Raw genomic sequence first — 16,783 nt, 5'->3', positions numbered from 1 at the left:
GCATGTATGCGATACATTGAGCTTCTCTGCAATCTCACGCGTTGTGCTAGAACGATCTGAATCGATAATGGCCATGATATGGGTTTTGTCAACTTCAACTGGACGGCCAGACCGTTGAGCATCTTTCAGTGAAAAATCACCAGAACGAAATTTGGCAAACCAATTTTGACACTGCCTTTCTTTCAATGCTTCATTCCCATATAGAGCATATAACTTCTTGTGTGCTTGCGATGCGTTTCTGCCTTTTCGGAAATAATACAATAAAATATGTCTGAAATTCATGTCTTGTTCTTCCATTTTTAAATTGGGATAAAAACGAAACTAAATAACTAATCGGTAAAAATTTTTTATTAAATTAAAGGTGGAAGTGCAAGGAACACGAAAAAGATATAGGTTAGGTCCATTGAACACGTTGACAAAACAAAAAAATTTGCAAAGACCACCTATTGACAAAATCCGCAATCACTTAGTTGCCATCAATAAATAGTATCTTCACAATTTCTTAAGTTGATAATATCTACATGTGTCTAATTAAATAAATTCAAAACGTATATATTATAACTTATGTATTATTCTAAAAAATTAAGCAGTTTTTGTTTATTATATGACTACAATTCTTTTTGCTTCAAAAATTCAAGTGAAAATAAGCCAAAATGATTTTTAGAATTAAACTGTTTTACTATTGGTTCTTCTTGCGCGCGAAATAATCCTGCGCACTGAAATGCGCACTGGAAATGTAACGGTTGACCGTGGTTGAGTCGTTGCTCGTTGTACGATACGTATCATTCAGTAATAAAACTTACTGGTAATATATTATTATGGTTTAATTTACCTTCCATTTTAATTTAAAAAATTTGATATACTCCAATAATGTTCCTCTATATACATATTATATGATGTAGTATATATTTCATAATTTTCTCTATTTATTTGGACAGAGTATAGATGTAAAGGGTATTATTAATTTATTTATATGTAATTTATAGATTCATTCATTGATTGTGTAAAGTTTAACGAAATGAACAAAAATAAAGTTAAATGAAAAGTAACAATTTGATATTATAAACTTTGTACTTCTCATTTATATAGCTGTACTGTTAATGATGGATAATGAACAATATTATTATAATCAATTATATTGATGAATATATGTACACATGTCATAAGTATGTTAATAAAAATATGTATTTTTCAGGTAATTAAAGCCATCATGGACTGGTTCTGCTGTTTCAACAAATAAGGACGAATAGCATTGCATATTGCAAAAGTAATTTTATTTTATCTATTTTATTCAATATATTTTGAATACACAATGAGTATACATGAATTTAAGATTTGAAATATTCTATTTACAAAACACATAAAGTCTTTTATTAATGGAGAAATATGTATATATATATATTACATATTTTCGAATACTTTTTCAAAATTCTGTCAATCTGTAAACTAAAACATTTAAAATTAAGAAAGGAATTCAATAAGTACTGTAGTTATAGTATACTTGGTTCAAAGCTAACTAACGTTAACTAAAATAACATTACAAAAGATATTCAAACGCTGAGAGATCAGCAATGTTTATATTGAATATTCAAAATGAACATTTTGTTCAACAAATTCAGTAGATTGAAAAGCTAAGACACACAATAATTCACTCTATATTTCTTCATAACATTGATGAAAAAACTATTTAGAAAATCAGAATAGTAATTTAAGACAGGTATACATTAAAGTTTTTACAAATATATCTAAAATTATTTGTAAATTAAAAAACAGACTTCAGACTTACTTTTTCACAATTTATATTAATTTATCACAGATACTAAACATAATAAATTACTTGTTAATTTAATAAAGTATTTATAAATACAATATAAATATAATTGATTATGATGATATGGTTTATCAACCCATGTATTAATAATAAATATTATGTGGAGTTATTTTTTCCTAATTTATGCGCTAATTTTTTTTTATAAATATTAAAAACAGAAAATTAGATTTTCATATTTATAAATTAGTAATTCTGAATGTCCTGGAATGATTAAAAAAGAGAGGGTCAATTGTTATCTATATAAAACAGATCAAATATTTATATGCAATAAATTTAAGAGAAAGGTTTCTTTATTAGTTAGAATATATATTTTTTAATCTTTTTTAAACATTATGATAAAAGTTACTATCACTAGTCATAAAATTTCGAATTTTAAATCAACAGATGTTAATAAAATTTAATAAATACATAATTATATATTTACAGAACTGTCCATGGAATTCTTATAAACTATATTAACACATTTATAATTGATAATTTGTGGGAAAGATCAACTACTGGGAGAGAAAGAAATCAAGTAAGATATTGGTAGTTGCATGTGAAATGGTTAATATTTTACAAAAATAATATTGTTTTATGATGGCCAAGATGTATTCAATCTATTACATCATATTCCAATTAATTCTACTTTAAAAGAATCAAAAGTTTTATTAACAATTCATCTGCAATACCTAACTATTTGTTAACTATTGTTATGTTATTATTGCATTTATATGTTATTAACTGTTTTTTGAATTATATTTTATATATTTGTATATTTTATGTTTTTATGCAGTTATATATTATATAATTAATATAGTATTATATAATTGTTATATAATTAGGTATTTGTATGTAACCGATTATTGTTGCGAAGATTGTATAGATTAATATTTAATAAGTGGAAGCTGGTGCCTAAAAGTTTTTATATGAATCTGATATGATCATGAATTCTAATGAACATTGCCTACCAAGAGATTAACCATCCATTAAAACCGTGTGGCTTTTCATCGTGTTATGCAAATACTTATAATATAATAATACAACAAAACTAACAAAACATTTAAAAAGAAAGAAGAAAATAAAAGAAAATAAAACAAAAAGAAACTAAAAAAAAAGAAGGAAGTGGTAAAAAGAAAATAAAACGAAAAAAGACGTAACCGTGGAAAAAAAACACAAGCGAACACTTCGAACGCGTTGGGATAATTATTATCTGTAAGTCTTGAATCGTGTTAGCGCGAAAAATCAAACATGTGCAAAACGCTTGCAGATAAAAACATTTGACTTATCCCGCCACCCACGTGTATCTGTTTACAGCTAGTGACTTCACACATTGGACGAATGGATACAAGCTAATATGGCGTCAAATTAACGTGTAAAATACGCTAAAAATTCTTGGTTTTATATACGTATAACTTTTGAACAAATTGATTTTTAAACTCAAAACTTATATTTTTGGATTCTATTTGTCGAATATTATCGGAATATATAAAAAAAGTCAATAATTTTTGGTTTATCAAAGTAAATTTCAACCGACAACTCAATGTAGTGGCTATAAAAAGTATTTGAACATACCCTTATTTTTTAATGAAATATTTTTTTATCATATTTTACATTTTATTCCGATAGTATCAAATTTTTGTAGACATAAATATACTATTAAATAATACAAAATTTAATATACCTGGATCTAATTAATATGTAAATGCAAAAATAAATACAATGGTGTAGAAATGCTTTTTGTAGCCATTATAATTCAGATAAGTATGGTGGAGGAATGTAAGGATATAATATGGATTCTGAACACCATATAGTTCATATTGATGTAGGGCACAAAAGATCATAGTATATTATTTGATATTTTGATGATATGATAGTAAACATGAAACATAAATAAGACATTTAAAAAACTGAACTTGAAAAATTATATGGAAATTTAAATTTTTATATAATATACAATTGTGGTTTCAGCTGGAGAGATATAAGGTAGAAAGAATTAGTAAAGCTCAAAGTTCGAGCATAGTCAAATGGATGAAATATCCGATGAGGAATCTTTCCGTAATGACAAATCTATGGAACATAGAAAATCTGATGTAAGAATAGGGATTTAAATCCATTTTGTTGTTTGTGAACATCAAAGCACTAATTCCATTGATTATAGGCACATGAAGGAGTTTCTTCAAAAGATGTGACACAAAGCAGTGTCAGTATGAGTGAAGGAGAAGCAGATGGAGATTTAGAAGGTCTTGCAGGAAGGGTGGTTCAATTAGAAGAGTTGTTACAAGGGAAAGAAGCCATAGTCGAAGCTTTAAATGCAGAAATTGATCACTTGAGAGCAGAGGCCTCATCTCCAAACTCTTCTCAAAGCCAGAGTAGTAGTATACACAGCAGAGATGTCATGTCTTTGTATCATATAAAAGTATGTAAAATCTTTTTTTTTTTTTTTTTTTTTTTTTTTGACATAGTATATATAGATAGTCATGTGTTATTTTCAATCAAATAGCTACAAGAGTTTGAAAAAGCAGTGAATCAAAGAGATAACCTAATAGAAGATCTAATGTGGTCTCTGCAGCATGCTCTGTCTGTAAGAGATAATCTTGCTAGTCAATTGAACGCCATAAATGCTATGGAGATACCTTGTAAAGATAGTGATAAGAATAAGTGCTTGGAAGAAAAGGTAAGAAAATGATGTTTTTTATGACCAAAAAATAAAGAGATTTTTATTAGAAAATTGATGGTTTCTAGATTGATACTTTAGAAAAGACTGTAAGCGATCAAAGGTCAATAATACAAAAATTAAATAGCCAGGTGACCCAAAATCAAGAATATGTACAGACACTGGAAATGGAGAAAGAAACTCTAACAGCTGAGATTAACGATTATAAGTTGCAAATTAATAATTTGAATGAACAAATCCGTCTAAATGCTGCTGACAAAAATTTAAACATCGCCGAGACTTTAGAGCAACAGAAACAGTATGAAGTGCGTGTAGATAAGATAAAACAAGATATGCAACATATATTAAAAAAATTTACAACTGAGATGAATATAAATACTGCACGTCATCAACAGGAATTAAAAGAGCAAGCTGCAAAGTATGAGAAAGAGGTAATGAATATCCAAAAAGAATATGAAGAACATCTAAAGCAATTGAAAGAAGAAAATAAGACTATGGCTGATCGCTTGAACAAGGAACTGCCAGATCTGGAGACTCGACATGCCAAAGAACTCTCCATATTTCAAACGCAGTTGGCTCACTATAAGAAAACTGTGGAAACTCTGAAACTCGAGTTAATGAATCGTTCTGAATCCCAACAAACTGCCCAAGCTGAATTGAACGAATATAAATCAAAGTTTAATGAGTTTAGAGTGCAAGCAGAAAAAGTTACACGCATTCAAAATCTAGATCATCAAAAGGAAAAAGAGATGCTACACGAACAGATTAAGTTGCATAAACTTCAGTTGGAGGAAGTCACTTCGAAGTACATAGCGGCGACTGCGGTTCTGGAGTCGAAGGAAAGCATTGAACGTTCCTTGGAACAAGCCTTAACAAATGCTGCTGTGTTGAAAGAAGAGAACGAAAGTCTAAAATTTAAGCTCGATGACCTATCGTCGAGATACTCGACAGCACAATCGTTGATAGAAAATAGTCAGTCTCATGAAAGAACTTTAAGCAACAAGATCTACGATTTAGAGAAATCATTGTCCAGACTTAGTGGTATAAACGTGAGTACTCTAAGCGAATTAAATGAAACTACGTATCAGACTTTTGACGAAGTGGCGATTCAATATCAGTTGACAAAACAAAAGCTTGAAGAAAAAGCAGAATTCGAGAAACTTTTAATTTGTAAGATTGAGGGTCTTGAAGAGGATGTTCGTAAGTCAAAAGAAGAGTTGGAACAAGCAAATCTTACAAAGAAATCATATGAGAAACAGCTTAAAGATATAAAGAATGTGTGCGACAAATACAAATCTGAGCTGAATTTCTTGAAGAAGAACAGTTTGGATGGCCAGAGTATCCTGCCATTAGCAGAAGAAAGCAAATCATCTAGTCAGAGTATGAAAGATACCATCAGTGATCTGCTGCATAAAACTGAAGAGGATCAACAGGAAATTAAGAAGCTTAAGATGACCCTTGAGCTGAAAGAGACAGAACTTGCAGAATCCATAAAAAAAATGTATGATCTGGCAGACATGTTGAAAAAATCTGAGGAAGAGCGTGAACAGTTGAAAACTGGACTAGCCACAGCATGGGCACAATGTGCAGAGGTAGAGGAAAAATTAAATCAAACGTTAGCTTTAAGCGATAGTAAATTTGATGTTTCATTGTCATCATCCAGTTATAACAGTGCCTTAATGAAACAATTTAAGCTGGATAGGATTGTTAATAATTCTGTAGATACAACACACGATAAAAGCATAAATATAAATAGAACTCTTGATGAGAAAACTGGTGATCCTAATATTAGTAACAGAACAGCATCGCTACAAGAAAAATTAATGCTTGTACTGGAGGAAAATAAACGGTTGCTAAAAGAAGTAGAACGTTTAATGAGTCAACAGGCAGACTATGAAGAAATAAAAAACAAAATGGATCACTATATTAATCTTTCAGAAAATCTTACCATAGAAAAGGAACATAAGAATGAAGAAAATAAAGCTTTGAAGAAGAAGTTAGAGAATATGCATTCACTACAAGATTCTGTAAATCAATTAACGTTAGAGAAGGAGACTTTACGTAAAGAAATTGAAGCACTGATTCATGTTCATGACGAGCAGATAAACGCTATAAAAACCGAAACTACATCTGAAATTAGAAAAGTACAATCATTAATGTTGAGCACAAAAGGAGGCACAACTGAGTTAAACGATCTCAAAACCGAATTGGAAATGCGACACGCGAAGGAAATGGAAGAACTGCGTATGTATTTCGAACAAAAATGTTTGCTGATGGAAAAACAATATTCCGAGGAAATATTTAGTCAGCAGTCAAAAAAGATGTCAGACAATGATAGTGAAATTGCTGACATAACTGAAGGCTTATATTTCGGAGGTGCTGGCGATTGTTTGAACGTTTCTAATATCTCTGAGCATAGTTCAAGACTTGGTTCTCCCATAAAGGATGAGCAATCTAAGCATACCAGCCAAAATTTTAATAGTTATAAGTCTGAACTAGAGTATGAAATAAATATCAAAACTTTGCAACAAGAATTGCAAAACAGAATAATAGAGTTGCAGGAAGCGAAATTGCAATGTGAGAAATCTTTAGAAGAGCAGAAAAATATGTATGAAAGACAACTATACAATAACAAGGACAAAGAAAGGCGCGAGTTATTGAAAAATATGGCGAATCAAGTAAGCAAGATAACTTGATCGTTTTATGAACTTCTTATTTGTGTATTTAATGCATTTCGTTTATCTTACTTTTTGTGTTAAATGTTGAATATCTTTTTATGCAATATAATCGCTTCTTCTTCTTCTTCTTCAGGAATATGTGTTACATGCTAATAAAAATTGATTTCTTTCATTCACTTTGTTATGTACATTAGATTGCACTTTTTAAATTTGGTATGTCTTACTTTAATCTTTCAATAGTATGTTTTTTATGTTATTCTTTTCTATAATTTTATTTATTTTCGATGGAATGCATGATTCTTTAATTTATTTAAATGAAGCCTGTATTTTTTTAATAATTTTGTTCTTGTCAAAAAACCATCGTTTTGTTCTGAAAGCATTTTTAGAATAGTTTCCAATTAATAAAAGTCGCAGATTATAAATTGTAAAGCAAAGTCGTTAGCTCGAACTGAGTACAATTTTAATGTATTGTTTCTCTCGTAACTAACATGCTATTGTGTGACCACATATGTATGCATGCAGCATTGTCAAACAGAATGGGATGCGGGTGCGTTGGAAAACGGTGAATTAACGCAACTACGAGCGGCCTACAACCATCAATTAGAAGAACAGATCGCACTAGCTAAGTTGGATATTGTCAATGCGCTCCAAGAACAAATTCAGGTAGCTTTAGATTTAGCCACACCAATTTACATGCTAATATCCTGCAAAAAATTGATTCGAACATATCCAAGACAAATTTAGTTTCCTATTGATATATTCACTTTCAATTTATCACTTTCATATCGTTGTAATTTAATCAATAGGCTCTTTTAACGGTCGAGTCGGATGTAGAAGACAATTGGCCAGCAGAATTGTTGGAATTACGAGACAAACTGACTGGTAATGCAAAGAAGGAGATGCAATTACTTAAAGAAACCCATACCGAGGAAATGCAACGTTTAAAAGAAGAGCATTCTCGAACTGTAGCTAGAATGATCGATCGTCATCAGGAAGAACTTAATAAAATTAAGTCAGAATGTGTTCAGAATTATGGTGAAAAAGGAGATCTTGATAAAGGCGCAGTAGCAGATAATCAAATTCTTGAAGAAAGGTATTTACATTTCGGAAAAATTAAAAATCATCATTATTTTTTATTTATAAAAATTTTGTGTTAAACAGGAATACCTTAAGTAAAACGTGTGTAACTCTTAAAACGTTGATCGAAGAACTGATAAAGTATTTTAGTATTTGTGAAGAAGAAGTTAATAATACTTTTATTACCAAAGTTGTTAAGAGTCAATTATCCGATAGCGACATTAATGAAAAAGCCATGCAAATTGATAAAACTGATGGATTGAAATTCACTGAATCAAGAGAGAACCAAGAGACTAGCTTATTGAACTCTTCCAAAATGAAGATACAAAGGATCCATTTTACTCCAAAAATCACCGAGATAGTTTCTATAATAAATAGTAATGCCGAAACTTTACCAACTATTCTTGAAGAAGATGAGTGCGTAACAGAAAAATTAAAGCAAGAATTGAACAACTGCGTACGTCGCTTGAAATCTGAAAGCGCTGAAATTCTTAGCACTTCTTTATCCACAAGAGAACGGAGACATAGCTCGCCTTTAAAAGATACTCTTTGGTTAAATAAAATGAATGAAGAACTGAATTTGAAACTTCATCATGCTGAAGCTCTAGTCATCGGCTATCAAGAAGAGATCGGTCATCTGAAAATGACCATTTTAGATCTTCAAAGGAAGCTAATTAATGCAGAGAATAAAAAAGAAACAATCACAGAAGGTTATGGGGAAAGTTATGACTTAGGTGCTGACATTACTTTGCAAGATTTCTCACAATTGCAAGAAAAAGGTATGAATTCTTTTGAGGTATGAACATTGAACTTTTCAGTGGATATCTTTTGAAATTATGTTTTATTTTTCAGTGAGACATGTATTATCAAATGGAGGAGGAGATTGCACAGAGTTGTTACAACTGATAGATGAACAATCTAGACTGACTGAAAAATTGATGGAAGAGGCAAAAAGGGAAAAGGAAGATTTGCAGCAACAGGTAAACTGCAACTTCTTTATATAAAGGATGCACCGATTGCATGTATTTTCATTATATAGAGTTGGTATGCTACATACAAAACAGTTGTGGTGTATTGCATATTGAAGACGAGTTTTGTATTTGGTAGTCCATTATTTTATCTGTATCTACGAGCTTAGTTGTTCATACATTGCACAAGACATTCTTTTTTTGTTTTTGAACTCATAATGAACAGTCTCATTATCCATGCATCAATATTTAACTTTTAATAGATTCGATTATCATTTGACAAGTATTTCAATCGATAGATGATCTCGTGTTCAGAAATCGATAGAAAAAAATTTACGATAAAAACGTATGAAATAAAAGAGAAAGAAAACAAAGAAAAAAGATAAACGACCGGTAAAAATGTATAGCTCCGTGATGCAGCTTTTTAGAAAGATTGATTGGCGTTCTGTTATCTTGCCAGCAGGTGCCTTTAGAACCTACTCCTACCCCATACATTCACAGGGTTTGCCGCCGAAAGGTAAATTATAGAATTACTAATACTATTATAAAAAGCTGTTCCGTAAGTTAACTTTAACCGCAAACCGAGCAATATTTAACAATAAATTGACAAGAACGCTATGGACTCTCTCAATTCTGATGAAATGGTTTATCACAAGAATCTACTAAATTTCATGCCATCATTAAAAATAATAATAATTTCCTAATGATTAATCAAAGCATGTTCTACATTAAAAGTATGTTTATTGCTATTAATCTATTGTATGCATGCTATTAATATTGTGAATTAACTCTTCCTTATCCTCCCTGGTTGCGTTATTAATTTAATAACAAAAAATACGTTTGAAGAAAATTGATAAGCATTTTTCATGAGTATTTCAGAACACTTTATTTTTGTTGCTATTTATTTTGCATAAAAACATTTGTTTTTAGTTTTATTTTTGATTGCGATTGATTAAATATGTGTTTATATAAATAATATTAAAGTTTATAACTCATGTAGCTGTTGAAGTGTACACTTTATTGATTATTTTAATTCAAGTTTTTTACTTGCTGCTTTTTAAGTGTTCAATTTTATTGATATTAACTGAAAGAAAATATGTGTAGATTGAGGCAGCAGATAAGCAATTAAAAGCAACTCGCAGATTTCTGGATGAGCAAGCAAGCGAAAGAGAAGCTGAGAGAGATGAAGCAGCGAAACAAGTATATGTTCTGCAGGAACAGCTTAAAGAACGTGAACGAGAAAAGGAACGAGATCAACGTATAACATCCGAGGTGAGTCCTTGGGCATTATATTCATACTATTTAACAATACAATAATCTGATATAAAAAATTTACAAGTCTAATTGAAATATTCATTCGCACCTAAAATATCTGCTTTTTTGGATACTTTACATGGTGCGGACTAAATAATACATTTTAATCAAGTTCGGAAATTTCTTAAAATGATTATTTCTATTTGTCTTGGATTGGGATTTTTTAATGATCCTTACTGATCTCATATAAATTGATCAAACTAATAGATAACTTTTGGGATATCATAAATGAGTTCATTTTTTATGGTCAGCTATATTGTCAGCTATATTATGAAGTAATTAGGCAGCTTATAACACGCATTATCACTAACCTATTAACACGAGTTTTCCTGCACTCTGGTTTTGGTTTCTGTTTGTCGCACAAAGCAGTCTACACTATCACCCGAAGCAACGTCAAAGGTCCCTGTGCTTCAAGCATCTGACATCGGTGCAGTTGTGAGTGGTCATTTACTTATAAGAATTAATACATTTAATAATATTTCAGATCCAGGCTCTACTAAGTACAAAGTATACATTTCATTTTAATAAAAATTAAGATGTTATGCATGTAACGTTTATTTTGTCACTTTGACAAATATTTTTTGTGTGCTTTACATATTGGTGATGCTTTCCAGCAGTTAGTTTATGGTTGTGGTAATGGAATAAACTCAACAATTGCGAAGTTTCATTAAAAAGTCGAATGCAATGTAGGTGGAGGTACTAGAGTCTCAGATGAGAGAGATGTCCTCTCTTATGTCTGACACAGAAGCCAGAAAATCTGAAACTGAGAGTGAACTGAAAGCAGCTATCGACAAGATTTGGGTACTTAGAGAAATCATCACAGACTTGGAACAACAACTACAGATCAAAACCGAGAAAGAAGAATCTCTTCAATTACAAATCAATCAACTAGAAACTGTGATTGCTGCGCAGACTAAGAACCAGCATGAGTTGGTCCAAGAACTTGATGCTGTTAAGATGGGTAGTGAAAGCAAGCAACTAAATGAACATATTATTCACTTACAGGTAAATTTTAGTGAAGTACTTAACTTTGTTAGAACATACATTTTTAAAAATACGATTTTGTAGGAGGAGTTAAGAAAACACAAGTTAAGTTCTGAACAATTCAACGTGAATTCTGCGGCATTGAAGCAAATGAAAACAGAACTTCGCGATATGCAGAATCAGTTAACTAAAAGAATCAGAGAACTGGAATCAGCGCACATGTGCAGTTCCAATTTGAGTTTGAGTCAACCAAGTGAAGATGTCTCTATCAGAGAGCAAATAGATGCCTCACGATGCCCTACTCCCGATGATCCTACTGCACCTCCAATGTTACCTCTCGACCAGTTACTTAAACTTAAGGAGAAAATGTTGAAACATGCCAGAGCTGAGGAAGTGGCACTAAAAAGAATCAAAGATTTAGAATTGCAAGTTACTGCTTTCAAAAACCAGAACGAGGAATTACAAGCAGAGCAGGAAATTCTTCAGCAAACCACTTCTGAGCAGTTGTTTCAAATAGAAGCAATGCGTGGTAGATTAGAGCAACACAAGCAAAGCGCTCCATTTGCTCAGAGACAGGCTACGTCACGCTTAGAACTACAACTTCATGAAGCCAATGCCAAGTTTCAATCTTTAGAACGAACCATTGGTGACAAAGATTTAGAATTAAAGGACATGAAAAATCAATTGGATAGAATTAATCAATTATTACAAGAGAAGGAAGCAGAGATTGCAAATGTGGTGCAAGTAGAAAGTGCTACTATTCAGAAGTTAAAAGAGCACGTGGAAATTATTGAAGAAGAGAAAAAGATTCTCCAGGCGAAAGTTGGTGTTCAAGAGCATGCACAGTTAGAATTACCGAGACTAATAGACAGTATGTTAGCAGACAAGAACGAAGAGATAGATCACCTGAAGGAACAATTATCCAAAAAAGAAAAGCAACTTGAGATATATTCTTCACTGAATCTGGACGAAACACAATTAAGAGAGTTGGTACGACAGACAGAGGCAAAGAATAGTGCACGTACATTGAGCGATATTCTATCAATTCACTCGGAATGCGAAGAGACTACGGAAGCCATCAGAGGAGCCAATACGACACAAAACTTACCTAATGTATCTGCTTTCAAAGTTCCTACTTCACCTGTTCCAAAAAGTATAGATAATTCAACTGTACCTTTAATGGACAGCACTAAGATAATTCAGGTTCCTCTTCTAGATCTTGGTTCTCAAAGTTTATCAGCAAATTCCAGTCAACAGTCTAGAATCTTAGACTTGCTGCACAGTGGCCTGGAGTCGAAATCTTCCACGTCGGAAAACAATAATTCTAGTGACAGAACCGATCATGCTACCCAGTCAACAAAACAGTGTACTCAAACGCAAGAATTACCACGAAGAGAACGTGCTGATGAGAGAAGTGACGAGAATAGTAGTAATAGATCTTATGTTCCTTCAATGAAATACACTCAGACGTCCATCAATGAGACATTGAAAGAAGTGGAGAACTTGGAAATTCAATTACAGGCAGTGAGAGAGGAATTAGATATGAAATCAGCAATTTTGATTAAAAGAGAAGATGATTTAATAGCTCTGCAGAAGCTTTACGACGAGTTGCAAATGGAATTTAAAAATGTTGTGGAGACATTATCCAGAGATAAGTGTTTCTATCAGAATCAATATGAATTGTCACGAGTATCAGAGAATAAAATAAAAAAAGATCTTCAGGAAGTGGAAAATATTTTAAAATTGAGTAATGAAGAAATGCAGGACCACAAAAATAAGATACAAATGAACGAAAAAATTATAATAGAATTGAATTTAGAGAATAATAAGTTAAAAAAGGATATCGAAGAGAAAGAACAAGAATTAGGACAGACACGGGAATATACTCTTCTCCTCCAGGAACAGGCAAAGGAGTTACAGAAATTCAGAGATGCAATTCTCGAAAAAGATATCACTATCGAAACTATCCAAACCCGCAATATTGAGATCGAAAATGAAAATAAACAGTTGTACGAATTCAAAACAAAGTATCAGTCTACCAAACAAGAATTATTAGAATGTCAGAATGAAATTCAAAGATTGACCGAAGGTCTAAACAACAGGGATCAGGTCATTAGAAGATTGGAAGAAATGGCCAGACGCACCAGCTTCTCAGGAACATCCTCACCTTCTAACGAAAAGGATCAAGAAATCCATCATCTGCAGGAATACTTAAAAGAAAAAGATAAAGTGATTAGACAAATGAGTGACGATAGCAAAAGTTTGCATAAGGCTTTGGAAGCTATACAGAATAAGATGAAGGAATCTGGAAATGTTGTGGAATTGAGAAAGAAATTGAAGGATGAAAGAAAGATAAATGCTGAACTGAGGAACATGGTGGATAATCTAAACAAAGATCTATCTGACCTAAAGTTACCTGCACGTAAGTATTTCTTTATATAAATTAAAAATATAGTTTTATTGCAATAATTATTTATTGTATAAATTGCAGAACGATTGCAATATGATACCGACATCGAAGACATGGTGCAAAGAGAGCTAAATTTATCAGCACACTTAGATAGAAAGATTATGAACGCCATAGAAAACGATGACGAGGATAAGAAAAAGACGGAAAGACAAACTCCTTATCAGGACTTCCAAGAAGCAAAATATATAGAACTAAAATTAAAACTGAGTGAAGCTAATAAAATCAATGAAGAATTGAAGAAGCTGAAAGATGATTTGGAGATAGAAACAGATATGCTCAAGTGCCAGATTACAGAATACGAAGGTCGAATTTTCCAACTAAAGTCAGATTTAACAGAGAAATCAAAGAAAGTAGCGAAACTAGATGAAGAATTATCTTCAGAGAAGAATTTGATGAGAAAATTAAAGATTCAGATTGAAAAGGAGCATAGGGCAATGCAAGTTGGTTGTTCAGAATTAATAGAGACCCTCCAGAGTAAGTTGAAGAATTCTTTGGACAATGAGGCGAAGCTTAAAAATGAATTGTCCTTGCTACGAGATGAGCATAAGAATTTAGAGATTCAACTGAGTTTAATGAAAGACCATGTACAATCCCAGAAAGTCGATGACTTATCAAAATTAACAGATTTAGAAGCTGAGAGGAAAAAATATCTGTCATTAATGGAAAGCTTTGAAAAAGAAGGAAGGGAAAACACAGAGCTGAAGAACACTTTGAGGAAATTACAGATGGAGAAGAATCATTTTGAGAAGCAACTAGAAGTGGAAGTGGAGAAAAATGAGAACTTAACAAGTAATCTGGTTTTGATAAAGGGGACTAATGATCACTTGGAAACTGATCTCAGGCGTACCAAAGAAGAACTAAAAGCGAAACAAGAAGAAGGCGAATGGTTACAGAAGAGGATTAAAACCATGTCTGACGCGGAGACTAAAAGACAAGAACAAAAGATCAGTGAACATAGTGAGCTCAAGGCTTTGAGGAGAGAAATCAATAATGCTAGAGATGTGATAGTTAGTATAAGAATATATTAATTTATAACGACTAGTTTTTGTGATTTTTTTTTCACGTGATTAATTTTTCGATAGATGGATTTGGAGGCTGACATGAAACAGTCAAAGAGAGAATTAACGGAATCTCTAGAACGAGAGATGAAGCTAGCTGAGACTTTTAAAGAAAGGGAAACTGATCTACTTAAAAAGTTATCGGCCGTCAAAGATGAGGAGAAGAACTCTAGGGATGTGATTGCTGAGTTACAACAAGAAGTAAAAGCATGTACAAGGAGAGAATTGGAGCTCACAAAAGAACTGAAGAGCAGATTTACAAACGAAAATATGCCTACAAAATTCATGCAAAAGATAAATGTAATGAACTTAATATTTCCTAACTTCTAGTAATAAACTCCTAGTTATCTTATGAATTGTTGTACCTTATAACTGATATTATGGTTTATAGGATCTCAGTGAAGTTAATGAAAAATACATGACAGAAAAGACTGTACTTCAAGAGAAGTTGATAAAATCAAGAGAAGAGAAGGAACAATTGAACCAACGAATTAAATTACTCGAAGAGCAAATCAAACGAAATAAGGGACCTCAAGTTTCAAATGCTAGAATCCCAGAAATAGAAAAGGTAATTTCTATCTTTTTTCCATATATTCATTTTATGCTCAATATTCTTTTTTTACAGTTGCAACATTTTTATGGAAAATTTCTGCGAGCGGATAGCAGACGCAAGGCTCTAACATATCAGAAACGATACTTATTAACTATTGTTGGTGGCTATCAATTGTCTGAAGAAAATACTCTAAGTGTACTCGCCCAATTGACCAGAGACCAACGATCCTACGCTGTGGTAGGCCGTAACAAGAAATCGCCAAAAGTTCGATTTAGGAGTGCGGTGCTTGTTTTGATTAGTATCCATAGAATGAAGTGGTTAATCGTGAGATGGAATACTGGCAAACGAATAGGTGTGAAAACTCTATTATGGAACATAGATCAGTCTTTCATACCAATTCAAAAAGCTGCCACGAACCATTCGCCTCCTGTTCGAGATAAGACTACCTCAAAGTAAGTGAAGAATTATTAGAAAATGAACATTTTAACTATCTGAAATTGGATTTTTAGTGGAGATGGTGGTTTCGACACGTTTGAACAGTATTGCCAACGACTGAAGAATATTCAGCAGAGATTGAGTTTAGCAGAGGCTGGGAATCTTCAGATTATTCCAGAATAGTATTACGTTTTGTACCTAAGTTCTGTAAGTGTCGTAAACAGTGATTTAACTGTCACGTCACTGTTTTTTGAACGTGGTCATTATTGCGTGATCCGCATGGGATTGCTGTTTTCGATTATTTCGACAATCGAAAACGTTCGAAACTGGGCATTTTTATCGGAAAACATGTTGTTGCAAAAATTTGAGCTTCTTTCAGCTGTATTTTTTCTACAAATTGTATATAGAATTGTAGCATAGAAAATACGATATGTCGAACACGTGTTAAATTTCCACACCAATTATTAGAGGATGATGTATTATGCGTGCTATAATATCTGTACTTGTAATATTTTTAAGAAATTGAAAAAGATGACGTCATGCTACTAGTGCTTATATATTGTGTTTTACCAAAGTTACTGATAGAAATATTGCTCTTAAGCGTACTGTTATTATAAGGATACAAACCTGTGCCTTGTACATTGTAATAAGTGTTCTATTATTTATTTGTTGATGATCTGTACGTTTTTATATTGTGAATAAAAAATAGAATACCTTTTTATCAGATCGTGATTTGTTGATAGGAATAGATTAATGAAT

The 16,783-nt window shown here is 32.0% G+C and overlaps 1 protein-coding gene across 12 annotated transcripts; it reads left to right on the top strand.

Annotated features, from left to right (window-relative positions):
* Positions 1-667: 667 nt before the first annotated feature.
* Positions 668-16,745, top strand: LOC132914965 (A-kinase anchor protein 9-like). Of its 12 annotated transcripts, XM_060974517.1 has the most exons (22): positions 668-805; positions 1,196-1,267; positions 2,258-2,348; positions 2,656-3,025; positions 3,782-3,903; positions 3,972-4,229; positions 4,314-4,487; positions 4,556-7,165; positions 7,688-7,828; positions 7,972-8,258; positions 8,327-9,021; positions 9,095-9,222; positions 9,671-9,727; positions 10,315-10,482; positions 10,891-10,959; positions 11,215-11,529; positions 11,593-13,930; positions 14,000-14,985; positions 15,061-15,336; positions 15,428-15,604; positions 15,662-16,041; positions 16,099-16,745. In XM_060974517.1, the coding sequence occupies exons 5-22, from the start codon at positions 3,838-3,840 to the stop codon at positions 16,205-16,207; spliced, it is 9,234 nt and encodes a 3,077-aa protein (XP_060830500.1). In that variant the 5' UTR covers positions 668-805; positions 1,196-1,267; positions 2,258-2,348; positions 2,656-3,025; positions 3,782-3,837; the 3' UTR covers positions 16,208-16,745. The 12 variants fall into 12 exon arrangements, with proteins under 12 accessions (XP_060830500.1, XP_060830505.1, XP_060830506.1 ...); XM_060974522.1 differs by lacking the exon at positions 2,656-3,025 and having other exon boundaries at positions 9,674-9,727; XM_060974523.1 differs by lacking the exon at positions 2,656-3,025 and having other exon boundaries at positions 10,894-10,959.
* The last annotated feature ends 38 nt before the right edge of the window (positions 16,746-16,783 follow it).

The sequence above is a fragment of the Bombus pascuorum genome, chromosome 15 (assembly GCF_905332965.1).
Source record: "Bombus pascuorum chromosome 15, iyBomPasc1.1, whole genome shotgun sequence".
Lineage (NCBI taxonomy): Eukaryota > Metazoa > Arthropoda > Insecta > Hymenoptera > Apidae > Bombus > Bombus pascuorum.
Note: the sequence above shows the minus strand (reverse complement) of the source record. Positions and strands in the feature narration are given on the sequence as shown.

Excerpts from the sequence above, each read along its gene's own strand:
- LOC132914965 (XM_060974515.1), top strand. The coding sequence starts at position 3,838 with ATGGATGAAATATCCGATGAGGAATCTTTCCGTAATGACAAATCTATG. Across the intron at positions 9,223-9,670 it reads AGGAAGATTTGCAGCAACAG|CAGGTGCCTTTAGAACCTAC; the intron begins GTAAACTGCAAC and ends TTATCTTGCCAG. Across the intron at positions 10,960-11,214 it reads CATCTGACATCGGTGCAGTT|GTGGAGGTACTAGAGTCTCA; the intron begins GTGAGTGGTCAT and ends AATGCAATGTAG.